The following is a 26403-nucleotide window of genomic DNA, read 5'->3' as shown; positions in this document are numbered from 1 at the left end:
TAGTCCTCCCTTTGTGGATCCTGTTGGTCACGTTTTAATAAATCAACCTTTTAGCTTTGCAGAAATTTTAACCTCTCAGGTACATAAGGCCCTCAGGCAGCTGGATACAACAAAATCTGCTGGCCCAGACAAATTGGAGCCCTATTTTTTAAGAGTAGCTGCTGATTTTATTGCCGCACATTTTTAACCTTTCTCTGGCAACTAATGTTATTCCTGCAGTCTTGAAATCTGCCTTTGTTTCCCCCTTGCTAAAAGGGGGTGATCCAACCATTTTAAATAATTATAAGCCCATTTCTAAGTTATCAGTTCTGGCCAAAGTCTTAGGTCGTGTTCACACCTGATAGTCTGGGGACTCGGTCTGTTTTGGAACAGAAATGGCAACATTGTTGCGCTTTCCTTTGGTTTGGTTTGCATTCACATTGCTCTCTTGGTCAAGCAGACCAAACCGTCTGAACACCTACACAACCTCTGCCCGCTAGGGGTGCTGTCACCACAAACAAACTGCGACCAAGAAGAAAAGAAGGGGTAGAAGAAGACGAAACTCCTTCCACCGGCCTTTTCTTCCACATAAACAATGAAAAAACACCGAATTTACGCTGTCTTGTGGTTTCTGCTCTTGCATTTCAGCATTATGAGCAGCTGGCAAGGTGGTGAGCTGTCCAGCATGTCGTCCTTTACATGAGACGAATAAATCAGCACGGACTACAACGTGTTGCCATGGCTACCCAGACGCCAAGGGAGGTACTGACATGTATTTGAGCGTATTAAATCACATACAAATCCATATATCATTATGGTTTATGTCTCATCCTGCCTTTGGTTCACAAGTTGGTCTGCTCTGCGTTCACACCTCCAACGAACCACACCAGGGAAAACGGACCAGAGTTCAGTTAAAGCAGACCAAACAGCTCTGTTGTGAACGCACCCTTAAAAACTTTGAGTGAGCAACTAAAGGAATTTCTTTATAACAACATTTTAGCAGCATCTCAATCCGGTTTCAGGAAGAAACATAGCACAATTTCTGCAACTCTTCAGAGTTTTTAATGATTTTACTGATATTTTAGATAATAAGCAGCATTGTGAAGCCCTTTTTGTTGACCTGTCAAAGGCTTTTGACACGGTTGACCACAAGCTGCATAAACAAAGATTGATTTTAACAGGACTGTCTGATCAATCAGTCGGTTGGTTTGAAAACTACCTCCAAGGTCAGACACAATGTGTGCAGGCTGGGGGAACTACCTCAGGTACACTCTTACTGTTCAAAGGTGTGCCTCAAGGTTCAGCCCTAGGTCCCCTTTTATTTATTATTTATATCAACAATATAACCCATAATGTTTTTAATGCAAATTTCCACTTTTATGCAGATGACACCATAATGTATTCCTCTGCACCCACTCCAGACCTACCTTTGATGCAGTTACAAACTGCTTTTAATACAATCCAACAAAATTTTTATGGCTTGAAACTGGGTTTAAATGCTGACAAAACAAAAATTATGTTGCTGTCTGGCAAAAAAATCAAAGCCTCCAAACCTGCCGCACCCTCAACGGGACGCAGATTGAACTTGTACCCCACTACAGACATCTTGGTATTTTAATCGATGACGCTCTAACTTTTACTCCTCACATTCAGGAACTTGTAAAAAGGTTGAAGCTACAGTTGGGTTTTTACTTCAGAATCAGATCCTGCCTTTCTTTTGAAGCCAAAAAGAAACTTGTTGCTGCCACTTTTCTGTCTGTGCTTGATTATGGTGATGTTTTATATATGCATGCCTCTGCTCAAAGCTTGCACGCGCTTGATACTGTGTATCATGGTGCTTTGAGGTTCATCACTAGTTTTAAAGCAATCACTCATCACTGTTTGCTTTATTCTCATGTAGGGTAGTCTTCCTTATCATCACACAGACTAAAACATTGGTAATTTTTCATTTATGTTTCTTAGGTCTGCATCCCTCTTATCTCTTCACCTATATTGTACGGAAAAATGCAGGAACTCATGGTCTTCGTTCTCAGGATCTTATATTACTGTCTGTCCAAAGGGTCAGGACTGAGCTTGGGAAGAAGGCGTTCAAGTTTGCTGCTCCCTCTAGCTGGAACGACCTACAGAAATATCTGAAACTTCATGAGCTGTGCTCACTGGATGCTCTTAAATGGATCCTAAATGGTTTGGAGGCAAATGCATCTGTCTACAGATGTTTTGTCTGATATATGATGTTTTGAATCCTGGAGGCAGTTGTTATGTATACTTGTTGTTCTGAGGTGTGAAATGTGTATTTGTGTCTGTAGTAATTATGTTACTGTGTTGCTGCCTGTCTTGGCCAGGACACTCTTGGAAAAGAGATTTTTAATCTCAACGAGTTTCTTCCTGGTTAAATAAAGGTTAAATTAAAAAAAAAAAAAGTCTATTAACCCTTAGAGCTCACGTGGCACGGGTCCGTGCTAATAATCTAATCATGTCTTCCATGTATTTGTAGCTCTTACAGAACATTTTCTAGTGAGCCTGGAACTTGGCTGACTATCTGGGGTCTCTGAGGACAGCGCTGTACAACAATAAGTGACACAGTTTATCAAAATGTTGATAACTTCTGAACCATAAGTCATAGACACTCTTTTTTTCCCCTGAAAGCTGACCATTTTGCCATTCTTTTGCTACCATTGATGTCTCCATAACCCTAAAGAACATTGTTGTAGCAAGCCCAGAACTTCAGTGACTTTTCGGGGTCTTTGGAGATTAAATCCACCACGTTACATCTGATAATACACATAATTTCATCAATTTTTAATCCATTTTCAATCATGTACTTTGGCTTTCTTCAGTGGGCAGCGCCATGTAGGGATGGGACCGATCCGATCAAATATCAGTATCAAGTCCGACATGGATGTAATTAATAGATCGGATATCTGAATGACGGCGCCGATCCAAGTGACCTATCCAAATCCATCCTACAGTTTGCAGTAGAAAATAAACGCACCGCAGTCTAACGCGAGACAGTTTGTGTGTAACTGAGATAGTATTAGTTGGGGAAGTTCTTAGCGGTATAATTACCTAGTTGATTAAACATAAATCTATATTTAGAATAGTCAAATCTAGTCTAATGATGAGAGAACACAAAGAATCGAATGGCAACTGAAAAAAAGTGGATTGGTGCATCCCTAGCGCAGTGTTTGTTGACATGCAATGCATTCTGGGAGAGAGAGAAGCCCAGTGAGCTGGCTCAAATTTGGGTGAATTCAGTTTGAAATCCTTCATTCCTGTTCAAAATGGTAAAACGTGGGGAGCTCACTGATGAAAAAGTCCACATTAAAGCACTTCATGATGCTGGATGGTCTTTGAGACAAATATGACAGATGGTCTAATAAATTTGTTAAGCACTGTACACACACACATATATGTATATATATATATACACACACACACATTAGCTGAGAAGTAGGCTTAAAACAACACTGTAGTGCCCTACTTTAGTCATCATTAGGGGAAAGGAAATGTTTCTAATGTGAGTAATGCAGCCCATTCTTTTGACCCACATAGTGCACCACTGTAAACCATGAGAGAGTACAGTATGTAAAACTGATCTAGAAATTACAGTTGAAAGAGGCACTTCTGTGCTGTTTATACTGTCACTTCAACTGTTAAGTAACAAAGGCTTGATCATCACAGTCTTTATATTGCGTCAACAACTCAGTCTCACAATTTACATCTCTCCTAACTGTTAACTCTCACTTTTCTCTCTGAGCTGTGTTTGCATCACTCTCCAATCACTCAAGTTTTCAAACAAGATCTGACCAGACTCTTTTAGCGCAAGCTTGTGAATGTCTAATATTACAATCATGTGTACTCTGGCCTCAACAAGGCTGCAAAGTTATTAAAAAAAGTCCATAATGCACAATATGAGCTTATAATCATGTCCTGAGTTTTTTTGTGCACCCTGTCAGCACTTACTGAAGGAAGTAAAGGGAGAGGCTTAATCTTCCGTTTCACCACTATTGCTAAAAACAAGCCAAACAGTTGGACTATTTTTTATTTCAATCTTTAATATTACATTGAATAAAATATCCAAATAGACTAATCAGTAGCTGAGAAAAGGAGATAGAGAGATAAAGAAAGAGGGCAATGAGTGAGAGAGGGAGAGCAAAAGAAGTCGAGTGTTTTTTTATAGAACAGAAACTGAAAGCATCTCTCTGCTTGTGTAATGTGCTTCTGGGAAACCCCTTGTTTAACCAGTATGCTGGCTTGAATATTTACAGTCAAATCCTGGTAGGAAAGCCCAGAAGAATTTTACAAAGGGTTGTCACAGCCTCAGAGTTTAAAGTTAGACATTATACTAGAAAAATCAAACAACATCGATGCCTTTTTTTAATCTCACAACAACTAAAATAAATATTTTAGGGGCCTCATATGGGGGAAACTCTTATTAATCATGGATACTCACAGGCAAACTGGACTTTACCCTAACAATGTTTTGCTCCTGAAATGTTCACAGTGCTCTCTCTCTTTCTCCCTTGTAACTGCAGAAACCTCTGTCATACGATGTGACAGACGACTAGAAAATAGTTACACAAGCCCATGAGAGAAGGAAAAAAAAAAAAATTTTAAATGCAATATCAAAAAAGAAGGGATAAATCTAAATTTTGCCAACTTTTGTGGTACATTTCTTTGAATTACAGCAAGGCACTGTGAAGAAGCTGCTGAAAAGATGAAAAATGGAGAACTATTATTTTTCTTTGTCCTGGATACGTTCTGGTTAAGTCTAAAAAATATGGAAGCGTATTGCATTCAAATGAGAAGTAATGTTTTGTCTGTTTGGAAAGAGTAAAAAAGAAAAAAGGAAGAAAACACAAACAAGAAACAATAACAGACTAGATTAAGGATTATGCATAACAATCATGGATGTATCAAGAGGAGGAGCATATGGACTGGCTCTCCTTCAAATAGGACTTAGGGTGTGTATGTGATAACGTAAATAAATTTAAGTAAAATGTGCACATTAGTTCCATGGAGGGAGAAAAATAGGGACTCAGGTAAATGATACAAAGCCATAGAAAATGCTCTGTAGGCGTCAGGATTCACATCGTTGACATCAGGTCAAACTAGACGATGATGCAAGAAAAATTCTGACATGTTACTGCTCACTTGTTGTGGCGGGGCATCTCAGACATGTGGTTAATAATGTCAAAATACAAGAAAATTAGTTGTTCCCGAAGCGCAAATTGGGTCAGAGGTTTGATGATTACCTTTGACCTTGCAGTCGGGCCAAAATCTTACTGAATTTGTTTAGTCTAAGCAGGCATTTCGGAGCACTAATGCTTGGTAATGTCCAGTGGCCCAGTTCAGCATAGATGTTATACAAGCTAGTGTAAGTCCAATCAGAGATATATAAATAACTAGAAAAGCACTCGGAGAGTGCAGACTTCCGCCATTAGCCCTATCTCCCAATAGTACAGAACCCTTTAAAAAAATTCCTGGATCCAGACGGTGATCCGGATCACTCCCAAAATCCAATCAGTTCTTCCCTATGCCATTTCTGACATTTCCTGAAAATTTCATCAAAATCCGTCTATAACTTTTTGAGTTATGTTGCTAACAAACTAACAAATTAACAAACCCTGCCGATCACATAACCTCCTTGGCGGAGGTAAAAATGTACAGGTTTTTGTGCCAGCAAAGTCCAACCAACTTTTTTAGAAAGAATACAATAATGTGTGTTACAAGAATCCAAAGTTATGAATCTAAGAGCAGAGTGAGAAGAGATTGGACCGTCTTTAACTTTCCAAAGATGAACTGGAAAAACTGACCCCACCAGAAGAGCTGAATAGAAGTTTGTCATCCAGGTAAGTTGATGACTGTTGTTTTACTCCTCTAATGGCTGAAAATTAGATAAGCTAGAGTTGGCACAATATTTTTACTTTATGAAAACATTGTGTCACCTGTTGAAGTGGAAAACTGAGCTGAAAAAATGTTTTTACATTAGTTTGTTCGTGTTGTCTCTGAAAAGCCATGGAAGCCAAACAGCAGATCAGATACACTGAGGCGGAAGAGCACGGAGCTAAAGCTCAGATTGTAAAATAGTGCCAAACACAGAGGCTTTATGAGTGAAAAATAAAATACAAAAATTTTTCAATAGAGCGTTCATTTGAGTGGACATTTATTTTTTTGGAGTCATTTTTTACCTGAATCTTTCTAAACACAGAGAAAGTGTATCGATCTGCTACAGCGTAGCTTCCCTGACGTTACGACCAGCGAGTCCTTCTTAAAGGGGCAACGCTCAGTGAAGTCTCTGGGGGCTAATGGCACGACTTTGCCAAGTACCTCGTACAGAGCCCTTTAAGCACAAGCTCCACATTCTAATGTGAGTAATGTTTTATTTCATTTTAAGAATTTGCTAGTTAAAAATGGACCAGGAGCCACATTTGGTCCCTTCAGCCTTAGATTGAACACACCTAGTTCAAAGGATGATTAAAAAATGCATATAAGGAGCAACAGGACACTGTTATTTGGTTTAAACTCATAAAATTGAGTTATATCCTTAGCTACAATAAATTCCCTGAATCACACCCATATTCTGCCTGGCTTATGATAAGATAGTAAGCATGTTTGTGTGTGTGTGTGTGTGGGTATCTGCACACTTGTGCAGAAACTTTCAACATTCACTGAATTAATCCTTGAGTTAAAGTAGTTGACATTTTCCAGCAGAGTTTACACATTTTCCTTTGAAAGGTACTTACATTTCTTGAATTTTTTTTCAGGTGAAGCTTCCTGTAAAGAATAAAAAACAAACAAACAAAACTTAGAGTAAGTCGTATTTTTTATGACTGCTATGGTATCTTATGTAACTGGTTTCAAGTGGCACAGTGCCCTAAGCATCAGCTGGTCTTGAAAGGAATCAAACAAACAAATTAAAAGGTTATGTGTTAAGGATAATATCCTCTTACATAATAATGCTCTAAAGGTATCTGTACCTGTACAAATGAGACATCTTGAAAAAGCAGTCATTGTTAGATTTCAAGGCTCTTAAAATAGCAGCATTACAAAGAGCAGAAGTCTTCAATTAAAATTGCAAATATAAGAATATATGTAAAGAAAAGTTTTAAGCCATATATATATACTGAATATGTATGTCTATATAAAAAAATGAACATTATAAACAGGTTAGTTTAAATATCGGTCTCAGATACTGATAGTGACTGTATTTACATACAACACTTAAGAACTTCAGTACAATATATTGTACATTATTGTAGGCTACTACTGCCACCTCTGGGAAAGTGAATGTTACAGGAATGAAAAGAAAGCACCGGTTAGATTTGCCCAGACATTACATTAAATTAAACATTTAATCTCATATAAAGTAATCTGAAAGCCTCAGAATAAATACTGACAGAAAGAGCACATTAAAGTTGCTGATACTTCATGACATTTTTGTTCTCACCTGCTTTCTTTCTTCTGGGGGTAAGCTAACTGTCAGCGTCAAGGCATTTGCCATATCCTTATCCCTAAACTGATGGTCCTTCTTCGCCAGAACATTCTGCTGGTCTGTAAGGAATAAAAATAAATACATTTACCTCTTTTATGTAAAAGTAAAAGGCCTACAGCAGACTTCACGGGGCCTAACTTACCCTCTTTTTCGCGGAAGCGCACCACCGCTGTCCTGCTGCCATCTTTGTAGTCAACTGCGCACTCGCCGCCGTTAGAAGACTTCTTACTTTGAAAATATTTTACTAATCTGTTTTTGATTCTTCTAGCGTCGTTTTCTCCGAGCTCGACGACCAGAGCATGCGAATAGGCGTCAGCCATCTCTGCCGGTCTACCTCGGTGTGCAGCGGAGCTGCAGAGTTACTTTCAGTTTTGATTATCAGGAAATGGGACGTTTTCCCGTAAACGTATGACTTTGCAAAGTAGAAGTGTTTATGCAGCGGAGAACGGCGACAGGGGCAGGGCACGGGGGCATTTATTTTCATCTTACGTCCAATTACACTAGTTTAAAAATTGGCCTGCATCCCGAGGGGTTGTTCAGGGAGGTCCGCACCCCTGTCCGGCTGCGTTTTTACTTTCTTTTTCTCCCTCGGTGCTTTCCACGGTGGTGGGTAAGTAGATTAAATACTCGATTGTTTGCTCTTTTTTTGTCATTAAAACAGATAACATGCTCTGCTGACTTTTATATTCACACTTATATGAAGTAACTAACGATTCTTCACTTAAAATTGACACAGACAGCCCACTTTGTTATAACTTATCGTTACTAACGTGCGTTTGGGGTCTCGCGGGAGTAGCTTGCGAACAGACCACAAATGGTTAATTTTCGTCAAAAACAATAAAAAAAACTATCGTGACTTGTGAAAATGAACTAAAATGGCGTAATGGTGATTTATTGTGCATGTTACAATCTGATTTGCATTTTGGTGTGAATAAGGTGTAAAAACTGCGTAATTCTAGAGGTAGGTATGAAAACTGTTAAAGTAGTTTAAATGTAACGGACAAATAAACAGCAAGTAGCTAAGGTAGTAACATGTTTGCGTTAGATAGCTGCTGGAACAACTATATAATTTCGACAGAAGTTTGAGTTTCTGCCTGCAGAGTTTGCAAATATAAATAGCAAGACTCGTCATGCCTGTTGTAATTGTATCCTTATCTGATCATACCGACATTTTTTCATGCTGTCCTGGTTTTAAGGCATGGTAATAGTCCAAATGTTTACTGCGTCACACAGGTGAAGTATAGACTACCTTTAAAAGAGATACTGTCTCTGTCTCCCTCTGCAGGAGATAAACAAACACTTACCTTACTTGTGAGGGGAAATTCATTTTCATATACAGTCATGGACGAAAACATTGGAACCCCTGGAATTTTTCCAGAAAATACACCATTTCTCCCAGAAATTGTTGCAATTACAAATGTTTTTGGTATACACATGTTTATTTCCTTTATGTGCATTGGAACAACACAAAAAAACTGAAGAAAAAAGACAAAATTGACATATTTTTACACAAAATTCAAAAAATGGGCCAGACAAAATTACTGGCACCCTCAATATTTGGTTGCACAACCTGGAAAAAAATAACTGAAACCAATCTCTTCCTATAACCACTAACAAGCTTCTCACACCCCTCAACTGGAATTTTGGACCACTCTTCTTTTTCAAACTGCTCCAGGTCTCTCAGATTTGAAGGGTGCTTCTTGCAACAGCAGTTTTAAGATCTCTTCATAGATGTTCAATAGGATTTAGATCCGGACTCATTGCTGGCCATTTCAGAACTCTCCAGTGCTTTGTCTCCAACCATTTCTTGGTGCTTTTTGAGGTATGTTTGGGGTCATTGTCCTTCTGGAACAATGATGACCTCTGACGCAGACCCAACTTTCAGACATTAGGCCCTACATTGTGGCCCAAAATTTATTGATAGTCTCCAGATTTCATGATTCCTTGCACACAGTCAAAGCACCCAGTGCCAGAGGCAGCAAAATAACCCCAAAACATCTTTGAACCTCCACCATATTTGACTGTAGGTACTGTGTTCTTTTCTTTGTAGGCTTCATTCCATTTTCTGTAAACAGCAGAATGACCTGCTTTTCCTAAAAAGCTCTACCTTGGTCTCATCTGTCCTCAAAATGTTCTCCCAGAAGGATTGAGGCTTACTCAGGTACATTTTTGCAAACTCCAGTCTGGATTTTTTTATGTCTCTTTGTCAGCAGTGGGGTTCTCCTCGGTCTCCTGCCATAGCGCTTCATCTCATCCAGATCACGACGTACGGTCCGAGCTGACACTTTTGCACCCTGAGTCTGCAGGACAGCCCGAATTTGTGTGGAAGTTGACTGAGGATGTTTATCCACCATCCAACTATCCTGCGTTGCGTTCTTTTGTTAATTTTTCTCTTCCGTCCACGTCCAGGGAGATTAGCCACAGTTCCATGGTTTTTAACTTCTTGATTATATTACGCACAGTGGTCTTGAAACCTTGAGATTGTTCACATTTTTCCACAATTTTCCTTCCTAAGTCCTCAGACAATTCTGGGCTCTTCTTTCTCATCTCCATGCTTTGTGTGACACACACAGGCACACAACACAAAGGTTGAGTCAACTTTTATACATTCTAACTGGCTTCAGGTGGGATTTCTAGATTGCCAGCACCTGTTACTGCCGCAGGTGAGTTTAAATGAGCATCACATGCTTGAAATAAAATGATTTACCCACACTTTTAAAAGAGTGCCAATAATTTTGTCCGGCCCACTTTTGAGTTTTGTGTAGAATTATGTCAATTTTGTCTTTTTTTTCCTCTGATTTTTTTGTTGTTCCAATGCACATAAACACGTGGATACCAAAAACATTTGTAATTGCAACAATTTCTGGGAGAAATGGTGTATTTTCTGGAAAAATTCCAGGGGTGCCAATACTTTCGCCCATGACTGTAGCTCCTTGTGACTAACACTTTAGAAGGCCTTGGCATGGTATTTTAGTGCACTGTCAGCCTCAATTGTGGAGGCATGGGGCCTAGGTTCAAGTGGGGTGTAAAGGTCCTTCTTGGAAAACATGGGAGTAATTCTGTTTCTTCATTTTGAAACTCCCACAATCAATAACATTGGGGTATTATTTTTCTCTCAGTTTTCAGGTTTGAACAAACATCATTTAAATAATACAGAATTCCTTATTTCGGTAGTTCCCAACCTTTTTTTCTTAGGACCCCCCTACTCCTATAAAAGCTAAGTTCCCCCTGAGGACCCACTGGGAAATTTAAACATCAATTGTAGTTGTTTTCATTGAGAATACCCCAATACAAACACCACATACTCTTGTTCTTGACAAAAGATCTATGTATAAACTATTCACTATTATGATGATGTATTAGGGTCACTTTGGGAAAAAAAAAATAAAGAGGATCCAGTGATGATCAAGAACATTCTCAAGTTTAAATAAACTAATTGAGAGGAAAAAATTTATGAGTTTCTAAAGTCAAAATGTAAGAATTTTTAAACTCAGAATTTTTGAGTATCTCTCAAAAATATCTTACTTTTTAAATCTGAAATCCTGAGTTTGTTTTCTTGTAAATATATGACTTTATAATATCAAATATTTGATCTTTTCCCAAAAAATATTGCCTATTTGCTCAAAATGTTTACAGATTCTTTCTATTTTTCAGTTGTCTAGGGTGGCCCTAATAAATTGCATAATGTTTCCAATCATCATTTAAAATATTTATACATATGCACATCTTATTTTGACACATCAAAGCAGACAGGGCTTATGGCCCCACCTTGACCTCTATGGTCAGTCACCATGCATACTTTGAACACAACATGTAGAATGTTAATATCAATGCAGATGTTGAAATTTGGACCTAAACTGTTAAATTACATTACTAATCATCACCCATGCTCATAGGGTTTCAGCTGAAATAAGTGGTCAAGGTGTTAAGTTACATATTAGTTGAACATATTAATGCCAAATATGTCAACATACTGTGCTAAAAAAGGTCACCGTAATTGTTTTAAGTCAATTTATAACACTGTCGTAATGTTTTGTAGCACTTAAGGCTCACACAAATATTTCTTCCTTTTAATTTCCTCCTCTTTTAGACACATTTCAACCATGCCCTTATGCAAAACCTTGACATCAGTTGGAAGTTTGCTTGGCGAATAAATCAATTTAATGGGCTAGTTGTTACCAAAAAACTATAAAAATCACCAACGTATTTCACTCTGCATTTGATTATCAAGGGTTTGAATGATTTATAATAAGGTCTGATAATTGATTATAGGAAAAATAATGGATAGAACAGACATGGAAGTGTAAAACTTAAGTACAGTTTCTTTATGAAATAGTTTAGAAGTCCAAACAACTGCTAAAACTTATGTATGGAAATGCAAAAACACTGTATATGTGGGCATACCCACTCACATTTATCTGTTGTCATAAAATAATTTCTTGGACTTTTTTACATTATGTAATTCACTATTGACAGCATTGAATTTTTAGAAAGTTATAAGTAAAGTTTGTTTTTTTATTTCCAAAAAAAAAAAAAAATTATCAAGCCCTATTTATGACATTAAAAACTATCTGAATGCATTTGAAAGGGCAGAACTGTGGTACAACACATTAATGTTCTTTAATTGTATGTGCAGTCTGCAATTTATGATTTGATTTAGTTCTCACAGCAAATCTGTTAAGACTATGAAAAGTGACAAAAGTGTCAAAATTAGATATGCATATGTTTTTTTCTAAAATTATCATTAGGAATGTAATGTATGACTGAAATTGTCAGAAATAGGTTAAAAGTAGCAAAAAATGGGCATAGCAAATAGTGAAATGTGGTTAAATTTGGCAAAAAGTGGTGAAAGGGTGTTGATAGTGGCAATAATTGGTCAACAGAGGCAACAAGAGGCAGAAAGTGGCAAGGATTGCTATAGGAGTGGTAAAATGGGCAGAAAGAAATAGCAGAAATTGGGTTAAAAGTGACAGAAATGGCTTGAAGTGGAAGAAAGGGTCAGAAAAGGCGATGAAAGATGAAAGAGTTGCAAAAAGTGGTGAGAATATGTGGGAAAAAGTGATGAAAAGGGGGTAAAAATGGCAAATAATTGTAGTTAAGTTTGGTGTGAAAACATGGTTAAAAAGTGGTACAAATAGATAATTTCAAAATCAGAACCCATTAATAGTTTGCCAAAGTTTTAAGATTCAAAATGAGGTAACTATAAGCCAGAACGCGAGAACCAATGCTACTAATAAAACATAAAATCAGTGATACTATCAGTTAATCACAGTTGCTAAGGGCCCATTCTTTGGTCTTGTCAGCTAAGACCAAATGTAATTGTCTTTAGTTCAAGATCACATTTTGTGTTGCTCAGTGTTCATAAAATATTAAAGTCAAATATAACCTTTTGTCTGTTTCAGATCTCGGCTTAGGAACCATGAACTGCAAATTAGATGTTCCTCTTCATGGGGATGCTGTCAGCATTGTCAAGCAAAACAGAAAGGTGTTGTGTGATGTCCTTCAAAGCAAATTTGGATGTGTTGCAGTCCTTGAGGGTTTTGATTCTGATGATGAGTTCAGTATGGCACTGCAGAAAAAGGCCCTTTCTGAAGACCAGCCAAGGTTTGCTGTTAAGCTGCCCTCAGGTGTTCAGGTGTCTGTGTGGAAGTCAGATCTTACCATTTTCAAGGCGGATGCTGTTGTGAATGCTGCCAATTCCCAGCTTCAGCACTATGGTGGGCTTGCATTAGCTCTGTCTGAAGCTGGAGGTTCAACAATTCAGAAGGAGAGCGAGGATTACATCAAAAAGAAAGGTGAATTGAAAACAGGAGATGCAATTGTTGCTGATCCTGGATTGTTGCCATACAAGTGCATTATTCATGCTGTTGGCCCCAGAGTGCCATATTCCTCAACACCCAATTTGTCCCAGGCTGAACCGCTGTTGAAAAATACCATCTGGAGCATTCTTGATAGAGTGACACAGCACCGTCTGCAGTCTGTTGCCATTCCTGCCATAAGCTCTGGGATTTACAGCTACCCTCTACCAGAGTGTGCAAATACCATAGTGTCAACAGTGAAAAACTACTGTCAGAAATACTCTGCCAAACATCTTCCAGATGAGATCTTCCTGGTCAACCATGATGAGCCTACAGTCCAGGAGATGCACAGGGCCTGCCATCATATATTAGCCCCTCACTTGCCCATGAGTTATAGTCAGGCTGCAGGAAGTAAAAGTGGAGCCCAGACCAGAACTTCTACACTCTCTCTCAAGATTGGAGAAATTAATCTGATGCTGAAGAAGGGAAACATTGAGGATGAGAGGGTAAGAATCTAGACATTTATTCATTTTACAGAGCTGATTAGGATTGTTTCAATTAATTCCAGCACCTACACCTAACTTGTTGAGGATACAGATAATCTCTATCATACTCTCATCATTTTGCTGCTGTAGACTTTATATAGTTCTTCAGCTGAGCTGACATGGCTCACAGCATTCCAGACATCTTTTATCTATTCAATGTTGTAGGAGAGACAGACGCTTCTTTTGGACATAAAATGGTTTTATGTTGTCTTTTCTAGAGCAACTCACTTTAACATGTATTTTTATACAGGTGCATTAAAAAAATAGAATATATTCTTCAAAAAGTTAAGTTTTAATGAATTTTAGATTCATCCCGTACAAAGTGAAATATTCCAAGACTTTTTTGTTTTAATCTTCATTAGTACGGCTTACAGCTCACAGAAACTGAAAATACATTATCTCAACATATTAGAGTATTTTGGAAAATTCCAATTTGCAAAGGTTTCTGTAACCTTTTTTCTCACATTATGGTTCAGAATGCATAACCAAAATCATGGGGAAGACTGTTGTCCAGAGGAAAATCATTGACACCCTGTACAAGGAGGATAAGCCACATAAGGTCACTACTGAAAGGACGGGCTGTTCTTAGAGTTCTGTATCAAAGCTTATTAGTTGAAAGTTGACTGGAAGGGAAAAATATGGTAAGAAAATGTGCACAAGCAACAGGGATGAGCTCAGCCTTCAGAGGATCGTCAAACAAAGCAGATTCAAGAACTTAGGGGAGCTTCACAACGAGTGGACTGAGACTGGAGTCAGTGGATCAAGAGCCACCACACAGATGGGTCCAGGACATGGACTACGATTGTTGTGTTCTTTGTGTCAAGCCTTGCCTGAACCACAGGTATTATAAGTGTGTCTCCAGGGCTAAGGAGAAAAAGATCTGGACCACTGCTCAGTGGTCTAAAGTCCTGTTTTCAGATAAAAGTCAATATAAAATTTCTTTTGGAAATACAGGCCCCATAGTCTTGAGGAAGTAGAGAGGCAAAAAATCCAAAGTGCTTGAAATCAGTGATTTAGGTGGATAAATCGGTCAAAATACAATACATGTGTATCTCTTCTGCCTCTCAGCTGTTAAAAGCAGGGATCCCAGGATTGGCAAGGTGTATAGAACACACTACCATGATTTGATGCCAGATTTAGGCAATGGAATAAATGCTTGGACTAAAAGTGAAGATTAAAATGTGAGGACTTTTTTGTACTAAAACTAGACTAAAACTACAAATGGTAAAAATGACTAAAATGTGGCTAAAATTAAAGGCATTTAATCTAAAGACTAAGACTGAGACTTAAATTAAAATTGCTGACAAAATAAACACTGGCCATCTACCAGGAGATCTCTGTGGACTTCATGCTTCCATCTGCTGAAAAGCTTTGTGGAGAAACTGATTTCCTTTTTCCAGCAGGGCTTGGCACCTGCCCAAAGTAAAGCCAAAACTACCAGAAACTGGTTTGTTGACCATGGTATTACTGTTATTGATTGGCCAGCCAACTTGCCTGACCTGAACTCCATAGAGAATCTCTGGGGAATTGTCAAGAAAAAGATGAGAGACACCGGACTTAACCATTCGGATGAGCTGAAGGCTGCTATCAGAGTAGACTGGGCTTCATAACACTCCAGCAGTGCCACAGACTGATTGGCTACATGCCACGTCACATAGACGCATAGTTATTTGTGAAAAAGGAGCTCCAACCAATTATTGAGTGCATAAATGAGTATAATTTTCCAGATGGTCAACATTTCTGTATTATAAATCATTTTTAGACTGATTTTTTGAAACTGTAAATATTTTGAGATGGTTGATTTTTGACTATGTAAGCTGTAAGCCATAATCATCAACATTAAAACAAAAAAAGTCTTGTAATATTTCACTTTGTAGGAGATTAATTTAGAATATATGGAAGTTTTACTTTCTGGATTAAATCTGAATCTAAATATTGAGATTTGAGATATCCCTGTATTTTGGGCTCTCTATGCCTTTATTTTCAGAAAGGAGGACAGTTGATAAAGTTGTAAACAGGGATGAGAGATTGGGGAGAGGCATGCCGGAAAGGAGCAGCAGGTCAGACTGGAACTGTGTACATGGGGGTGTGACGTAACCACAAGGCCATTAGTGCCCCTTAACTTTTAGTTGAAAATACAGTAATACACCTCAAAATCTTTTGGTAATAAATAAATAATTGCAGACATTTTATACTTTACACTCTGGCACTGCAGTGTTACTCTCTACAAATTCTAACATTTGCAGCTTTTGGCACCTTTCCTGGATATGTTGCTGTGATGGTTTGTGTTTCTTCTAGTTGTTTAAAACAGTGTTTCTCAGCTGGTTGTGCCTCAGGACCCACTATTAATACTTTATGACCATTGTGACACAAATTCATCAAACATTTTCAAGGGAAAATGTTGGAGTTTAAACCTTGCTTGGAACATAGAGCAGAGAGTCTTTGTAATTTCTTTAGTGATTACCTTGTTATCTTGGGGAAAGCAGCTTTGCTATCCAGCAAAAATTAAATAAATGGTTGAAATCTTGGTATAACAACCCTTATCATTAAGAAATGGAGAAAAATAAATAAAGTGTCCATCTAGGACTTCTTTTAGTCATGGACTTTTTTTTTTCCATATTTTGTAGGTACACATTTCTGAGCCACTTTTGGGTCCCAATTCACCAGTTAAGAACAGCTGGTTTTAAGCATCATTCCATGCATGTGCTTTACCTTGTCTATATTAGTTCACAGGAGATACAGCAGCTACAGTCTACAGTAAAAGCATGCTGACTCTGTTGTTAAAACATACTATAATCAGGGCCTGAAAGGGAAACGTATAAGCCAGTCCTATTTTAAGAGACACATGCTCAGTGCCCTTCACAATTAATGTTCCTACCATACCTTTTTTCTCTTAGACTGACGTCATCGTAAACACTGCATCACAAGATAAAAATTTGAGCATGGGTGCCATTTCCAGTGCTTTACTGAGCAAGGCTGGTTTTGGAATGCAAGACGAAATACGCCGAGCACCTCAAACTGGACCTATCACCATCACAGATGCCTACAACCTGGGCTGTAAGAAGGTTTTTCATACTTTCTGCAGTGACAAGAGGGGACATCAATGGCAATTATCTTGGCATGAGGTAAGGAATAAGTTTGAACATAATGAGGATTTTAGGCAAACAGATGATATATCATTTTTAAATATAACACTAGTTTAAGAAATAAAATAATGGCTTACCTTTTCATTCATTATAGGTTCTCTTAAAATCTGTAAGTGAATGCCTGTGGATGGCAGTCACAAATAAACACAAGTCAATCGCTTTCCCTGCCATTGGAACTGGAAACCTTGGATTTGACAAAAAAGAAGTTGCAGAGATCATCACAACTGCAGTGTTTGACTTTGCCCAAAAGTCCGCATCTGCACTGGATGTTCATGTTGTCATATTTCCTTCTGATAACAGCACTTTTCAGGTAATGCAAAAAACTTAAAGATTTATATTGGTTTAATTATCAGTACCAGGAATGCCTCATACTGTATCAATTATTGTGCCATACAGCAGCCATAGCAATATTGTAAAAGAGGAAACAAGACTAGGTTAAAAGCACCGCCAGCTCCCCCCAACAAGGTATCCACAGCCCTATAGGCAGAGATAATCTGAAATGGCAGATAGACTGTTCCATATAGCCATTGCGTGGATTTATGTCACGTTTATCTGGGAAAGCTCCTATAGAAAGCACCTGGGAAGAGCAGGACTTTTCAAAAAAAAATTCAAAAGGTGATTAGAGGAAAATTCCGTCTGTTGCATTCATAATGGGCCAGTCACAGCAACAAGACAAAGTCAGGTTCTATACATGTGCTTCTCCTGAGCTGACAAGCTTCCTCTGTCATAGTGAATGGTGGAGCACTTCAGTGAATAAATTTATGCCAAGGCTGGTCAAGAAATGTGCAAAAACATCTCTGCCAAACAAGCTTCGGATGTGACTTAGTTCTTGTCTCAACGGAAAATGTGGTCCAGTTCTGATTAAACTGCCACTTATCTACAGCTACATCTGAGCTTAAAGCAACCGCTGCAGCAGCCATTGGATACACTGACAGACCCTACCTGAAACAATCGCAAACACATCCTGAAGAAGGGCGAAAAATTCTTCAGTGTGGCTCTTTTCTCTTGTTTTGATAAAGAAATGTGGTCCGCTTCTGAAAAACTGCTGCTGTGGCTTCATCTGAGCTAATCACTCCATTAGCAGCCATTTAATACAACCACTCATAGTACAACTAAACCTTTCGCTCCCTAACTCTCACAAACTCATGATGAAGCAGGTCGTCAGGAAACCGACGACCTCTTTCATTATAAAAAGTTTTAAGTGTTGCATTAATCTTTATTTGCCATTGTACAAAAATTGAATTTTACTTAAATTATGTCTAGTTTGTAGTCTCAAAATTCTGGTTTTGTAACAACGCAGATGTTAAATTAGTATCAAGAAGAAAACATCTGAAAGTATTCCATGTGATATAAGAAGAAGACTTTTATATTGAGTGTGTATCTATCAATTGCAGCTGTTTTGAGACAATATTGACAATGGCTATTAAGCTTTTAACAGGTATGGATAAAGATTAGGTTGAAACCGTAAAAATGATGCTGTCACTTCTATAGATTTATTTGGTTTGTTCAGTCATACAGTCATGGATGAAAACATTGGAACCCCTGGAATTTTTCCAGAAAATACACCATTTCTCCCAGAAATTGTTGCAATTACAAATGTTTTTGGTATTCATGTTTATTTCCTTCATGTGCATTGGAACAACACAAAAAATCCAAAGAAAAAAGACAAAATTGACATAATTCTACACAAAACTCAAAAAATGGGCCGGACAAAATTATTGGCACCCTTTTAAAAGTGTGGGTAAATCATTTTATTTCAAGCATGTGATGCTCATTTAAACTCACCTGTGGCAGTAACAGGTGCTGGCAATCTAGAAATCACACCTGAAGCCAGTTAGAATGTATAAAAGTTCACTAAACCTTTGTGTTGTGTGCCTGTGTGTGTCACACAAAGCATGGAGATGAGAAAGAAGAGCCCAGAATTGTCTGAGGCCTTAGGAAGCAAAATTGTGGAAAAATGTGAACAATCTCAAGGTCTCAAGACCATCTCCAGAGATCCTAAAATCCCTTTGTCCACTGTGCGTGATATAATCAAGAAGTTAAAAACCATGGAACTGTTGCTAATCTCCCTGGACGTGGACAGAAGAGAAAAATTGACAAAAGAATGCAACACAGGATAGTTGGATGGTGGATAAACATCCTCAGTCAACTTCCACACAAATTCAGGCTGTCCTGCAGACTCAGGGTGCAAAAGTGTCAGCTCAGACCGTACGTCGTGATCTGGATGAGATGAAGTGCTATGGCAGGAGACTGAGGAGAACCCCACTGCTGACAAAGAGACATAAAAAATCCAGACTGGAGTTTGCAAAAATGTACCTGAGTAAGCCTAATCCTTCTGGGAGAACATTTTGAGGACAGATGAGACCAAGGTAGAGCTTTTTGGAAAAGCAGGTCATTCTGCTGTTTACAGAAAATGGAATGAGGCCTACAAAGAAAAGAACACAGTACCTACAGTCAAACATGGTGGAGGTTCAAAGATGTTTTGGGGTTGTTTTGCTGCCTCTGGCACTGTGTGCCTTGACTGTGTGCAATGAATCATGAAATTCGGAGACTATCAATAAATTTTGGGCCACAATGTAGGGCCTAGTGTCAGAAAGCTGGGTCTGCATCAGAGGTCATGGGTGTTCCAGCAGGACAATGACCCCAAACATACCTCAAAAAACACCAAGAAATGGTTGGAGACAAAGCGCTGGAGAGTTCTGAAGTGGCCAGCAATGAGTCCAGATCTAAATCCCATTGAACACCTATGGAGAAATCTCAAAACTGCTGTTGCAAGAAGCACCCTTTGAATCTGATAGACCTGGAGCAGTTTGCAAAAGAAGAGTGGTCCAAAATTCGACTTGAGAGGTGTAAGAAGCTTGTTGATGGTTATAGGAAGCGATTGGTTTCAGTTATTTTTTTCTAAGGTTGTGCAACCAAATATTATGTTGATGGTACCAGTAATTTTGTCTGGCCCATTTTTTGAGTTTTGTGTAAAACTATGTCAATTTTGTCTTTTTTCTTTAGATTGTTTTTGTTGTTCCAATGCACATAAAGGCAATAAACACATGTATACCAAAAACATTTGTTGATTGCAACAATTTCTGGGAGAAATTATGTATTTTCTGGAAAAAATTCCAGGGGTGCCAGTATTTTCGTCCATGACTGTACAAGTTTAGTGTCTAACTCTCAAACCTGATAAAGAAAGAAGCCATGTATGCTCAGCATATTGCTTCTTATAAACATAACTGAACAGAAATACAAATCTATTTTTATATTTTCTTTTCAGGCATTTGAAGAACAGATAAAAAAGCTCAAAGAAAAAATGTCTCATCCCAGCTTCAAAGTTGGTAAGTATTTTATATATCACCTACAGAATTCTTAGAAAAATCTGAAGGTTTGCTTTTGCAACCAGTTTGATGACTATGTTTAATTTTTTGCATCTGACTCGGTCTCTTAAATAGAATTTTCTGTTCTTTTGAATTCATTGTTATTTACAAAACTTTCCATAAACACCCAGGTGTTCATTATTAATTTAACTAAAGGGACGATGCATGTTGAAGGTGATATATTGTGCCCCTTTTTATCTCCTGTGGTCCAAATCAGTGGTTCTCAACTGGTGGTCGGGGTCAAAAATAGAGTCGTTTTCAGTGGGTTGCAGATCTGCCTGGGAAGAAAGCTGTGTGGCAAAAATGCTTCTGATTAAATATTCGTTTTTATAAAATGCTGTTGAGCACGTAAACACAGGTCATTAACAGTTACATAATTGTAAGCTGGTGAGCTCTACAGCAGTTTTGCACTTATCATGCAGATTTGGGCTGAGATTCCTCTCTACTGACCATAACCAGTGAAGACCCGATGATCCAGTGATTCTGAAGAATATTCTGCTAGATTATTCTATAATGTATGGTATTTTTAGAGGATTATTTCCTTATCCAATTTGCTCAGAAGAAGATTGGAGCAGCATTCAGACCCTCCTTCATATTTTGTAATTTTGTTGTGTTGCAGCCTGATGCTGTAGTTGTTTACATTATGTTTTTTTCTCATTAATCTACACTCGGTACCCTTTAACGACAAAGTAAGAACCAAATTTTATATATATATATATATATATATATATATATATGTATGTATTTTTTTAAAACAAATTTATGGTAAAGAAAACACTGAAATATCACATTGACACAAGTATTCAGACCCTTTCCAAAAACACTTGATATTTAGCTCATGGGCATCCCATTTCTCTGGACTGTTCCCGAGATGTTTCTACATCTGGCATTCACCTGTGGTAAATCAAATTGATTGGATATGATTTGGAAAGGCACACACCTCTCTTTAGAGGGCCTCACAGCAGACAATGCATGTCAGAGCAAAAATGAAGCCACAAGGTCAAAGGAACTGCCTATAGAGCACAGACACAGGACTGTTGCAAGGCACAGATCTGGGGAAGGCTATGAAAAATTCTGCTGCACTGAACGTTCAGCAGCAGCGTCCTCCACAATTTTAAGTTGTAGATGTTTGGCACAACCAGGATTCTTCCAAGGGTGGGTCGCCCGGCCAAACTGAGCAACTGGGGGAGAAGGGCCTTAGTAAGAGAGGTGACTAAGAACCTGATGGTCACCCTGACTGAGCTCCAGAGAACCTGTGTGGAGTTGGGACAAAGTTCCAGAAGGACAAACATCACTGCAGCCCTCCACCCATCCAGGCTTTATGGCAGAGTGACTAGACAGAAGCCTCTCTTTAGCACAAAACACATGAAAGCCTGCTTGGCTTTTTATGGAGTATGATGCTAACTCCAAGTGGGCTTTCATGTGTTTTGCGCTGAGGAGAGGTCGGTCTAGCCACTCTGCAATAGAGCCCAGATAAAAAAGTATTTTAGGCCGACCACCAGGGTCAGCCCTACACATGGGTCTGTATGTGACTGCCTGAACGAGAGACTTTACTATCAGAGCTGTACAGTATCAGAGTTGCATCAGCAGAGGAGTTGCAACATCTGATGGCGGTTCATGGAACATAGAGGTCCTTCACTGACACCATCCACTGCAAAGTGCGTGGGTTTGCCAGACTCAGTGTCTGTCATCAGGGAAATCCATCCCGAAAAGCTCAATCCATAACATAGATGCTGAACCAAACACTGTTCAGACCAACCAGCATCAGTTATGGAGAACAAGGCAGGAGTGACGGGCAGGGCTTAGTTGTATTCAGAGCCCTTTTGCAATGGCTGCCTCTGGTCAGGTGATTACCTCAGATGTAGCTTTAGCATAGCATCAGTTTAACTAGAACTGGACCACATTGCTGATGAAATAAAAAAAAAACACTTTAAGCTGTGCATGGTGGAAAAGATGTGTTCCCTCTCCTGCCAACCTGCTTCAACATGAGTTGGAGCTATTAGCTTGGACATAGCCACAGTGGTGGTTTTGTCAGAACTGGACAACATTTCTTTATCAAAACAAGGGTAGTGAGCCGCACTGAAAACTTTTTATGACAGGAAAGATGTTTTCACTCCTCTCTTGGTCTGCTTCAACATGGATTTGTGATCATTACAGGTGGGGTTTGCTGGTGTATCCAGTGACTGCCTCCTGCAGTAGCCATTTAGCTCAGTTTAATTAGGACTGGGCCACATTTCTTTTTAAAACAAGAGCTTAGAGCCACACTGAAAGCTTGTCTTGGCAGAGAATATGTTTCTGCACATCTCCCGACCAGCCTTGGCAACAATTTTATTCACAGAGAACCTCCTCCAGTAACAGTCTGCAGCAGCGGCAGCCTGTCAGCTCAAGAGTAGCGCATCTGCAGAATGTAATTTTGTTCTGTTGCTCTGGTTGGCCCGTCAGGAATGGGACAGACAGAATGGTCCTCAAATCACCCTCTGACAATGTTTTGAAAAGTGCTGCCCTTCTTAAATGCTTTCTGTGGGAGCTTTCCAAGATGAATGTGAAATATATCCAATGGATATATGAAACTGTCTGGCATCTCAGGTTAATGCTTTGTCTATAGTGCTGTGGATACCTTGTTTGGATGAGTAGGCAGAGCCATACACTGGGTTGTCTTGTTAATCAACTTAAAAGAAACGGTTTAAAATGTGAGTCTGTGGCATTTATTAAGGTGGTATGGGTGGATCGACCATTTGAGAGACACTGGTCAAAAAGAGACCGTCTTTTTCAGAATACTTGGTTTATGTCTCTTAAAACACACATGAGCCCCTTCCTATCTCCTTCCCCTCATGTGGGGTATGCCTGAGTGCTTTCATGGGTGTGTGTGGAGATCAATGGGGAAGATACCAACTGAGGGGCAGGAATTACAACAGTGACTCAACATGGTGTCACAATATCCACAGAATCTTAATTGGCCTTTAGATTTCATGTTTTCGGACACAGATGGCCATTTTACTTTCTATGGGCCAGTAGATATTTCAGATATCCAAATATGTGTGCAAAAATACTAAAAAGTGTTTTTATTTATATGCCCATTTAAATACACGCAGGCTAATTTTATATGCATTTCCTTAAACTTTAAGTGTTACAGGACATCTAATATTGATAATATAAAAAATATGATGCATGCCTGACAAATGATGTGGAGATTTTAGACGGTAACACTGACAGCGTACTTAATCTGGTCTCTCTCACCAGCATTTTACAATGGAAGTAATTCCCATGGCGTAAGGGCTCCATCTCCACAGATAAGCCTGACTGGCCCCTCTGATGAAGCAACACGCGAGGCTGATCGATGGCTCCAGAACCTTCTCTTTGAAGCCCCTGCTGTTGTCCCTATCCACAACAACTTCATCTTGCACTTCGGGGAGCAAGAGCAGCGGCAGCTCTCCGACCTGACCAAAAGCGGCGTCTCCATCGAGGAATATTTTGCAAATGGCCGTGCGAGAATAATTGTGAGGGGGGATTCAAAGAAAGATGTTGCCGTTGCCAGGCTGCGGGTGGAGGCTATTCTCTGCAAAATACATGAGGAGTTTGCAAGAGATGAAGAGCGGGAAATATTCCAGCAGTTGACAAAGAATGTGTCTTCTCGAAGAGAGACGATGCACGCCTTATCCACAGAGACACAATACAGACATTCTGTCTTCAAAGATCTTTGGATATCAAAGGTACAGTCAGCGCGATATACTGTAGGTGCAGGAAACTTGTAGATCTTGTCATGTGATTGTCACAGTAGGATTAATGTGTCAACATTTTTTTTCTTCCTTCTTATCATATCAGTACACTGAAGGCGACATTTGACCACAAGCTGAACAGATACAGATGCTAATGAGATGCTTGTATGATATGTTTTACATTTAGGTGGAAAAACTGGAGAACACAGCACTGGAGATGCTCTTTGACCTCAAGAAAAAACAGCTCAACTGCTCCACTACTCACACAATGTTTCAGTGCATGCCAGCACAGTTCCTTGACTTAGTCAGCCGTGTTGGATTCCATACAGAGTTTGCTCCGCCTAAAGGTATGGCAATTTTAAAAGTTCCATTCATACAATAAGAGCCATTCATATACAAAAATAACTCCGTTAATTATGGTTCCTGCATTTCTTTGTTGGGTTTCTTTTGTTTGTCATACAGATCCAATGTATGGAGAGGGCATCTACTTTGCACGCACAGTGAAAAAGGCCATGGAAACATGGAAGGGACAGATGAAGAATGAAGAATACATCTACTTTGTGGAGGCTGAAGTGCTGATGGGATCCTTTACGCCTGGTAAACCAGGTCTCATTCTGCCACATGCTGGGGGAGCAGATCCCCACAAGCTGTACGACAGTGTGAGCGGAGGATCCGATATCTCTGTCATATTCAGTGGGTATCAAGCTCTGCCCAGGTACATCATCACCTGTCAGAGACCAAAGACGTCGTAATGGTGCAGCTGTGTAAGACATATTTGAACAAAACTAAATGTTTTTTTTCTCAAAGGGTAATTTGAACTAATCAAGAACTACCAGACATTCTGGGGTATCTCTTTAAAACTATCGGAAATATTTTTGCTGGAGAATCTTTTTTTCAAAGTTAATGTTGTGTAACTGCAAGGTGAAAAATATGTTTTAAGTTTTTTTTATCTGAATATATCTTTGTTTCTTTTGTGTTATTAATATGTATTTGAAGTAGCTAGTGGTGGTAGTGTATTTTTGGCAGCACAGTGAATGAAAACACTGTTCAAGTACATGTGATCACACATAATACTAAAGTTAGTTTTTGCAGTAATAGCAATTTTTCATTTAATTCTGTAGACAATAGGTATGGGAAGTAATTAGACAAACACTCGATTGTAACTATTATACAACAAATAAAGTCAACAAAAGTTGAAGTTGCTGTATTGTTTTCATTCATAAGTATCTTACCTAAACTGAGGAGCTACTTGGATTTAATGAAATTCAACTAACATTTGACCAAGTGAAACAGTTAACAGAACTAAAGATTTGTACAGTAACAAAAAAGATGGGAAGTTAAGTAAAATGTAAATAAAAATATACAGTTATTTGCAAATCCTCTTCAATCTATGTTCAAATGACTACAGCACAATGACAAAGTCCACTGTGTTAATAAAGAGGGAGCTGAGCTGGAAGGCAAAGTTTTTGATTCACTGGTCAAGCTACCTCCTAACCCTCACCTTTAGTCGTGAACTTTGGGGAATGACCAAAAGAAGGAGATTGGGCAAGTTCAGACATCTTGAGGGAGCTAGGAGTATAGTTGCTCCTGACCAGGATGGCCCCTGGGTATCTCCTTTTGGAGGTCTTCTGGCAATGTCCGACTTGGAGGACACCACAGGTCAGACCCAGATTGCTCTGGAGGGATTATATAACCTGTCAGGTCTGGGAATGCTCAGGTACCCCTAACTGATAAGCTTAATTCATTTTTGAATATATACACACATTCAGAAGTAGATGTATGTTATATAAACTTTGCACCAAAAATAAGTGAATTGGAAATTTATCAGTGCTTCCGGGAAAGAATCTTATACCGTTCGAAAGCCTATTTATTTCCCCTTTAAATGGTGCCACATTTGTAAGGATCATGCATTTGCAGAATGAGCAGCAGAGCTGAATATGGGTTTCATCCATTAAAAATTTACCAAATCTTCTCTGCCAATGCCACACAGCTTATTTTGCTGTTGCTGCTGTGTCTTGTTTAGAGCTTCTGGTACCCCCAGGTGCTGATAATCAGGTGCCTGATTGGCACCCGTTACATTCAGTGATGAGTCCAGGTTCTGCCTACTGCAGTAGGATCATAGAGTGAAATTGTCAAGAGGACACAGAGACCACTATGCTGAACGCTGCACCAATAGAGTAACTTTTGGTGGAGGCTGTGTGATGTGTGGGGCGGCATCTCCCTCACTGAAAAAACAAGGCTTGTTGTGATTGGAGGCAATCTCAATGCAAAGAGATACAATGCAGAATCTTCAACCAGTGGCAATCCCATTTCTCCTGTCTGGGTTCAAACTCTTTCCCCACAGTAGATGCTGGCC

The 26403-nt window shown here is 39.0% G+C and overlaps 2 protein-coding genes across 5 annotated transcripts in view; one reads left to right on the top strand and one right to left on the bottom strand.

Moving 5' to 3' along the window:
• parp14rs1 (poly(ADP-ribose) polymerase family member 14-related sequence 1) overlaps positions 1 to 7796 on the bottom strand; it is a 29395-nt gene extending 21599 nt beyond the window's left edge. For 3 of the 4 annotated variants that reach the window (XM_041807699.1, XM_041807701.1, XM_041807700.1), the window contains exons 1-3: positions 7617 to 7796; positions 7430 to 7533; positions 6726 to 6756 (exon numbers count right to left, since the gene is read on the bottom strand). In XM_041807699.1, the coding sequence (XP_041663633.1) occupies positions 6726 to 6756; positions 7430 to 7533; positions 7617 to 7794 (313 nt within the window). In that variant the 5' untranslated portion in view covers positions 7795 to 7796. Of the gene's footprint in view, positions 1 to 6725; positions 6757 to 7429; positions 7534 to 7616 lie in introns of those variants that run through there. The other variant, XM_041807703.1, reaches the window with a different exon arrangement.
• Positions 7797 to 7947: 151 nt separating this feature from the next.
• On the top strand, positions 7948 to 25245 carry parp9 (poly(ADP-ribose) polymerase family member 9). The gene is made up of 8 exons (XM_041807705.1): positions 7948 to 8084; positions 12877 to 13778; positions 16715 to 16942; positions 17058 to 17273; positions 20232 to 20292; positions 23572 to 24041; positions 24235 to 24394; positions 24510 to 25245. The coding sequence occupies exons 2-8, from the start codon at positions 12894 to 12896 to the stop codon at positions 24797 to 24799; spliced, it is 2310 nt and encodes a 769-aa protein (XP_041663639.1). The 5' UTR covers positions 7948 to 8084; positions 12877 to 12893; the 3' UTR covers positions 24800 to 25245.
• Positions 25246 to 26403: the final 1158 nt, after the last annotated feature.

Source organism: Cheilinus undulatus, linkage group 15 (genome assembly GCF_018320785.1).
Source record: "Cheilinus undulatus linkage group 15, ASM1832078v1, whole genome shotgun sequence".
NCBI classification, from domain to species: Eukaryota; Metazoa; Chordata; class Actinopteri; order Labriformes; family Labridae; genus Cheilinus; species Cheilinus undulatus.
The sequence above is the reverse complement of the archived record's forward strand: the minus strand, read 5'-3'. Positions and strand labels throughout refer to the sequence as shown.

Bases quoted from the DNA above. Each gene is read 5' to 3' on its own strand.
- parp9 (XM_041807705.1), top strand. From the start codon at position 12,894: ATGAACTGCAAATTAGATGTTCCTCTTCATGGGGATGCTGTCAGCATT. The intron at 13,779-16,714 runs GTAAGAATCTAG...TTTTTCTCTTAG, and splicing joins GAAACATTGAGGATGAGAGG to ACTGACGTCATCGTAAACAC. The intron at 20,293-23,571 runs GTAAGTATTTTA...CTCTCTCACCAG, and splicing joins TCATCCCAGCTTCAAAGTTG to CATTTTACAATGGAAGTAAT.